This window comes from Malurus melanocephalus, unplaced genomic scaffold, assembly GCF_030028575.1.
Source record: "Malurus melanocephalus ecotype Western Australia unplaced genomic scaffold, MMel_1.1 scaffold_511, whole genome shotgun sequence".
NCBI lineage: Eukaryota > Metazoa > Chordata > Aves > Passeriformes > Maluridae > Malurus > Malurus melanocephalus.
This window is the reverse complement of record NW_026623743.1, coordinates 447,040-454,157: the sequence shown is the minus strand read 5'-3', so window position 1 is coordinate 454,157 and position 7,118 is coordinate 447,040. Positions and strand designations below refer to the sequence as shown.

Below are 7,118 nucleotides of genomic sequence, written 5' to 3'. Positions count from 1 at the left end.
CTGGGAGCAGAGCAGCAGGGCACAAAACCAACCAGCCTGGCTGTCCCCTCACCCAGGGGGTGCCAGAGGGGCAGGGTGGGGACACAACCCTGCTGCCGCCCCCCAGCTTTCCCAGCCTTCAAATACACGAGGAGAGGAGGCAGCGATGGCCCCAAAGCCACCACACATCCCAAAGTGGCACTGGGGACACAGCAAAAGCCACAGAGCAATGAACCCTCCCACTCCCTGCAGGGCTGTGCCCTCGGTGGGGACAATGCTCTGCCAAGACACCCCCCCAATGTCCCCAGGTCCCACGGGGTCAGCGGGCACAGGGCCACCCTCCACCCAAGGGCATGGCCAGCAAGCGCTGGCACAGATGGCACTGCCTGGGACAGGGTGAGTGTCACAAACGTGTCCCCACGGAGCCCAGAGGGAGGGGACACACGGCAGCAGCGTGGCTGGCAGTGGAACCTTGCTGCAGGTTCCCGACTGGTGTTCCCAGATAACAATTAGATAGAGCAGAAGGAATCGGAGCTGACAGAGCTATTTGTTAGCTGCGATGTTTTCGTAGCCGATCTGCCCGTATCAAAGCCCCGTGAATTATTTATTCTGTTGTTTATTTAAGGATACGTGACCCGGCAGTGACAGAGTGAAAAATGTCCCCTCGGCGCTGCGCTGACGTTCCCCCCCGTGTGCCTCCCGCCCCCGGCGCTGCTGCTGTGCCCATTCCCTGCCGGGGCACAGCCGGGAGCTGCCAGCGCTGCTCACACCAAATTCACACCGAGCTCACACTGAGCTCACACCGAGCTACCCCAGCCCTGCTCACACCGAGCTCACACCGAGCTCACACCGAGCTCCCCCAGCCCTGCTCATACCGAGCTCATACCGAGCTCATACCGAGCTCACACCGAGCTCACACTGAGCTCACACTGAGCTACCCCAGCCCTGCTCACACCGAGCTCACACGGAGCTCACACTGAGCTACCCCAGCCCTGCTCACACCGAGCTCACACTGAGCTCACACCGAGCTACCCCAGCCCTGCTCACACCGAGCTCACACCGAGCTCACACCGAGCTCACACCGAGCTCACACTGAGCTCACACTGAGTTCCCCCAGCCCTGCTCACACCGAGCTCACACTGAGCTCACACCGAGCTCTCACTGAGCTACCCCAGCCCTGCTCACACCAAATTCACACCGAGCTCACACCGAGCTCACACTGAGCTCTCACTGAGCTCACACTGAGCTACCCCAGCCCTGCTCACATCGAGCTCACACCGAGCTCCCATCGAGCTCACACCGAGCTCACACCGAGCTCACACTGAGCTCACACTGAGCTCACACTGAGTTCCCCCAGCCCTGCTCACACCGAGCTCACACCGAGCTCACACTGAGCTCACACTGAGTTCCCCCAGCCCTGCTCACACCGAGCTCACACTGAGCTCACACCGAGCTCCCATCGAGCTCACACCGAGCTCACACCGAGCTCACACTGAGCTCACACTGAGCTACCCCAGCCCTGCTCACACTGAGCTCACACCGAGCTCACACCGAGCTCACACCGAGCTCACTCTGAGCTCACACTGAGCTCCCCCAGCTCTGTTCACACTGAGCTCACACCGAGCTCACACCGAGCTCTCACTGAGCTACCCCAGCCCTGTTCACACCGAGCTCACACCGAGCTCACACCGAGCTCTCACTGAGCTACCCCAGCTCTGTTCACACCGAGCTCACACCGAGCTCACACCGAGCTACCCCAGCCCTGCTCACACCAAATTCACACCGAGCTCTCTTTGAGCTACCCCAGCCCTGCTCACACGGAGCTCACACCGAGCTCTCACTGAGCTCCCCCTGCCCTGCTCACACCGAGCTCACACTGAGCTACCCCAGCCCTGTTCACACCAAGCTCACACCCAGCTCCCCCTGCCTTGCTCACACCTAGCTCCCCCACCCACCATGAGATGCTGTAGTCAGGGATCTGCAGATGGAGCTCAGCTCTCCCTGTTCCCAGCCATGCTCACATTGAACTGCCCCGGTCCCGCTCCCACCGAGCTCCCCAGCCCTGCTCTCACACCCCAAGATCCCCAAGCCCCCTGTGAGACATTGGGGTCAGGGATGTGCAGATGGAGCTCAGCTCTCCCTGCTCCCAGCCCTGCTCACACTGAGTTCCCCCTGGCCTGCTCACACCGAGCTCCCCCAGCCCCCCATGAGACACTGAGCTCAGGGATGTGTAGATGGAGTTCAGCTCTCCCCATTCCCAGCCCTACTCACACCAAGCTCTCCCAGCCCTGCTCCCACCGAGTTCCCCCAGCCCCCTGCGAGACGTTGGGGTTAGGGATGTGCAGATGGAGCTCAGCTCTCCCCGTTCTCACATCGAGCTGCCCTGGTCCCACTCTCACCGAGCTCCCCCAGCCCCCCATGAGACGCTGGGGTGAGGGATGTGCTGATGGAGCTCAGCTCTCCCCGTTCCCAGTGTTTAGAGCCACCTCACCTTGCGTTTCCAGGTTTTCACAGAGCTCCGACTTGGCCTCTCCGTTGGGGCGGAACCCTCCCTTCTGAGAGAACTTGTTGGACATGGTGGCCGCTGTCACCACCGCCTTGAGGCTCCGCTTGCGCTTGGGGACGTTCTGCTCCGGGTGGAAGAGGATGATGTACACCTTGGGCATGTAGAGCATGCCCAGGGACACCGAGGCACTCAGACTCACCGAGATGGTGAGCGTCGTGGTCTGGATGTACATCTGCAAAACACAAAGCCACCGGCTCAGACCCCCCAAAGCCCCCATGGGATCCAAGAGGGGAAGGAGGAAATGGGAAAACAAGGGTAAGTTAGGGTTAAATAAATGCAGTGGGAAGGCAGGGCTGGAAATGTTGGCAGAGCTGGATGTCAAACACGAGCGCTGATGCTCCAGCAGCCACAGGGCAGGAGATGCCAGGCCAGTGCTGGGCACAGCAAGGACACCCAATCCCACCCCTCGGGCACACCCTGCTCCCAGGGCACACCCCCTCCCCTTCTCCCTTCAACAGGTAATTCCCATTCCCCCGCTGACTCCCGGGCTCTTGTCATGTAAGTCACATATTACACACCGACGCTGCCTTTTTGCAGTCAAAACTAATTTCACGCTCACTGTCCAGGACTAACAGTGACAGATGTTTTGCAAAATGAAAGCCCATTAATCTGACTGTAGAATAATCCATTTTTCTATGGAGAGCAGTTGGCAGGCTCCTCTCAAGCCGGGGCATCTGAAGCAGGTGGCAATTGGAGGCAGAGACCCCCTCTCTGTGCCCACCTCACCCCTCAGGGAGGCAGGGAGGGTGAGTCCCTGTTCCGTGGGCATCCCTGCTCTGCCAGCATCTCTCCAGCATCCCCTTCTCCAGCAGGCAGCTCCTGTGCTGGGCTTGGGGGCTGGGCAGGCTCTGGGTCACATCTGGGACACATCTGCTTTGCAGGTCACCGACACGGCTTTTGAAGGAGCCTTAAAGCAATTCCTGAACTTCACCTACGGCTCAAACTCCAGGGATTGCCCTGCAGGGTTTCACAGGTGGGATTCAATGCCCTGGAGGAGCCAGGGAAGCCTGGGGGCTGTGGCAGCAGCCAGGGCAGGGGGTCCCCATGTCCCCAGGGGCACACACTTCACCTGGGCATTCATGAAGTGAAAAATGACAGAGGGCACACACTGAGGACAGGCTCTGCACGGCTCCTTGGGGGACAGCTCATCCCAAGAGTGAGAGCTCATCCCAGAACCCCTCCAAAACCCACAGGTCCCACCTGTGACCCAGCAAAGCCAACCAAAGCACGGCCCAAAGCATTCCAGCTCAGCCCCAAAGGGAAAATGCCACCCAGCTTGCTCTGAGTCAACTGAAAAACTTTGGTTTGTCCCCAGAATAAAACCTCCTGCTGTCACACGCGCCGGTTTGTTTGTTCCACCTTCTCTCTCCAGGCAGTTTTTGGAAATAAAAATGTCATTTCATCAAGCAAAGTCAAAACACATCTCTGTGCCAGAATTTGCGCGCTTTTTTATTTCTTCCTTTTTTTTTNCACTGAGCTACCCCAGCCCTGCTCACACCGAGCTCACACCGAGCTCACAGAGAGCTACCCCAGCCCTGCTCACACTGAGCTCACACCGAGCTCACACCAAGCTCACACTGAGTTCCCCCAGCCCTGCTCACACCGAGCGCCTCCAGCCCCCCATGAGATGCTGGAGTCAGGGATGTGCAGATGGAGCTCAGCTCTCCCTGTTCCCAGCCATGCTCACATTGAACTGCCCCAGTCCCGCTCCCACCGAGCTCCCCAAGCCCTGCTCTCACACCCCAAGCTCCCCCAGCCCCCTGTGAGACATTGGGGTCAGGGATGTGCAGATGGAGCTCTCCCTGCTCACACCAAGCTCACACCAAGTTCCCCCAGCCCTGCTCACACTGAGCTCCCCCAGCCCCCCATGAGACATTGGGGTCAGGGATGTGCAGATGGAGCTCAGCTCTCCCCATTCCCAGTCCTGCTCACACCGAGCTCCCCCAGCCCCCCATGAAACATTGGGGTCAGGGATGTGCAGATGGAGCTCAGCTCTCCCCGTTCCCAGCGTTTACACCCCCAGAGAGCCCCGCCGTGAGCCCCTGCGGGAGCCACCTCACCTTGCGTTTCCAGGTTTTCACAGAGCTCCGACTTGGCCTCTCCGTTGGGGCGGAACCCTCCCTTCTGAGAGAACTTGTTGGACATGGTGGCCGCTGTCACCACCGCCTTGAGGCTCCGCTTGCGCTTGGGGACGTTCTGCTCCGGGTGGAAGAGGATGATGTACACCTTGGGCATGTAGAGCATGCCCAGGGACACCGAGGCACTCAGACTCACCGAGATGGTGAGCGTCGTGGTCTGGATGTACATCTGCAAAACACAAAGCCACCGGCTCAGACCCCCCAAAGCCCCCATGGGATCCAAGAGGGGAAGGAGGAAATGGGAAAACAAGGGTAAGTTAGGGTTAAATAAATGCAGTGGGAAGGCAGGGCTGGAAATGTTGGCAGAGCTGGATGTCAAACACGAGCGCTGATGCTCCAGCAGCCACAGGGCAGGAGATGCCAGGCCAGTGCTGGGCACAGCAAGGACACCCAATCCCACCCCTCGGGCACACCCTGCTCCCAGGGCACACCCCCTCCCCTTCTCCCTTCAACAGGTAATTCCCATTCCCCCGCTGACTCCCGGGCTCTTGTCATGTAAGTCACATATTACACACCGACGCTGCCTTTTTGCAGTCAAAACTAATTTCACGCTCACTGTCCAGGACTAACAGTGACAGATGTTTTGCAAAATGAAAGCCCATTAATCTGACTGTAGAATAATCCATTTTTCTATGGAGAGCAGTTGGCAGGCTCCTCTCAAGCCGGGGCATCTGAAGCAGGTGGCAATTGGAGGCAGAGACCCCCTCTCTGTGCCCACCTCACCCCTCAGGGAGGCAGGGAGGGTGAGTCCCTGTTCCGTGGGCATCCCTGCTCTGCCAGCATCTCTCCAGCATCCCCTTCTCCAGCAGGCAGCTCCTGTGCTGGGCTTGGGGGCTGGGCAGGCTCTGGGTCACATCTGGGACACATCTGCTTTGCAGGTCACCGACACGGCTTTTGAAGGAGCCTTAAAGCAATTCCTGAACTTCACCTACGGCTCAAACTCCAGGGATTGCCCTGCAGGGTTTCACAGGTGGGATTCAATGCCCTGGAGGAGCCAGGGAAGCCTGGGGGCTGTGGCAGCAGCCAGGGCAGGGGGTCCCCATGTCCCCAGGGGCACACACTTCACCTGGGCATTCATGAAGTGAAAAATGACAGAGGGCACACACTGAGGACAGGCTCTGCACGGCTCCTTGGGGGACAGCTCATCCCAAGAGTGAGAGCTCATCCCAGAACCCCTCCAAAACCCACAGGTCCCACCTGTGACCCAGCAAAGCCAACCAAAGCACGGCCCAAAGCATTCCAGCTCAGCCCCAAAGGGAAAATGCCACCCAGCTTGCTCTGAGTCAACTGAAAAACTTTGGTTTGTCCCCAGAATAAAACCTCCTGCTGTCACACGCGCCGGTTTGTTTGTTCCACCTTCTCTCTCCAGGCAGTTTTTGGAAATAAAAATGTCATTTCATCAAGCAAAGTCAAAACACATCTCTGTGCCAGAATTTGYGCGCTTTTTTATTTCTTCCTTTTTTTTTGTTTTTTGTTTTTCCCCATTCCAACTCTCCAGCCTTTGCCACGGGTGTTCTGGACTGGCCAGGGATGAGGGCAGCACTGGGACCCCGAATCCAGGGACCCCAAGCCCTGCCTGGGAAGCAGCACCGGCACAGAGTGACCCCGCTGGGGCACRGCTCAGCTCAGCACCCCTCGTCTCCCTGGCTCCCTGCCTTCCCCAGGAGCCAATCCAGCCATTTCCATATTTTGTGCCTCTGCAGCGGCTCCCCCCTCCCCGTGCCTTGGGGCTCGGAGGCGTTTCAGCGAGGAGGGAGAGAGCAGCAGAGCTGAGCTGAGCTCAGATATCTCCGCGTGTGATCCCCCCTCGCTCCTGGGTCGGTTCTCCTGGTGCTGCCAGGGACTCCTCTCTGCTCAGACCCTGCTGCCACCATCCCAGCTCCCCACCCCACTCTCCACCTCCTGCAGCGCTTTTTRGGGTCTCACAGGGCCACCGTGGCGACCTTCCCCCCGACACTGTGCTTGCCAGGAGCCATTTTCCAGCCCCCTCCAGCCTCYGCAGCAAACCCCTCACCACCTCAGACAGGAATATTTTTATCCTGGAGCCTCCCCACAGCCGTGGAGCTCTGCTCAGTTTAACCTTTTGCCACTGCGAAAAAATGACCATTTCTCACAGTTTCACTTCCTACTCTCTTAATTGGCCGCCAGCCCAGGACCGCGCTTCGCCCCTCCGTTAACAACACTCGAGCTTCCCCCGGAGCGCCGGGAGGGGAGAGCTGCGGTTATCGAGGAGCTCCAGCTCCTGCTGCCCCACGGGCTGGATCAGAGAGCACAGCCAGCCCTGGCTCAGGGCGATGAGGCTGGGCTGAGGGCCAGCGGGAACCCAAATTGACCCCGCACAAGCCCCCCAGGCCAGCGCTGTGCTCAGCCTTGCCCAGGGCTGGGTAAGCCTGTCCTGCCCGGGGGCACAGCCCAGGTTTGGGGCACAGCTCAGG

The 7,118-nt window shown here is 59.3% G+C and overlaps 2 protein-coding genes across 2 annotated transcripts in view; both read right to left on the bottom strand.

Moving 5' to 3' along the window:
• The window catches only part of LOC130582634 (metabotropic glutamate receptor 4-like), a 4,077-nt gene extending 1,347 nt beyond the window's left edge, over nucleotides 1-2,730 (bottom strand). The window contains exon 1 of the mRNA XM_057381467.1: nucleotides 2,471-2,730. Within this exon, the coding sequence (XP_057237450.1) occupies nucleotides 2,471-2,717 (247 nt within the window). The 5' untranslated portion in view covers nucleotides 2,718-2,730. The remainder of the gene's footprint in view (nucleotides 1-2,470) is intronic.
• A 746-nt stretch (nucleotides 2,731-3,476) lies between these two features.
• LOC130582645 (metabotropic glutamate receptor 4) overlaps nucleotides 3,477-7,118 on the bottom strand; it is a 38,473-nt gene continuing 34,831 nt past the window's right edge. Inside the window, exons 10-11 of the mRNA XM_057381478.1 lie at nucleotides 4,606-4,852; nucleotides 3,477-3,502 (exon numbers count right to left, since the gene is read on the bottom strand). Of these exons, the coding sequence (XP_057237461.1) occupies nucleotides 3,477-3,502; nucleotides 4,606-4,852 (273 nt within the window). The remainder of the gene's footprint in view (nucleotides 3,503-4,605; nucleotides 4,853-7,118) is intronic.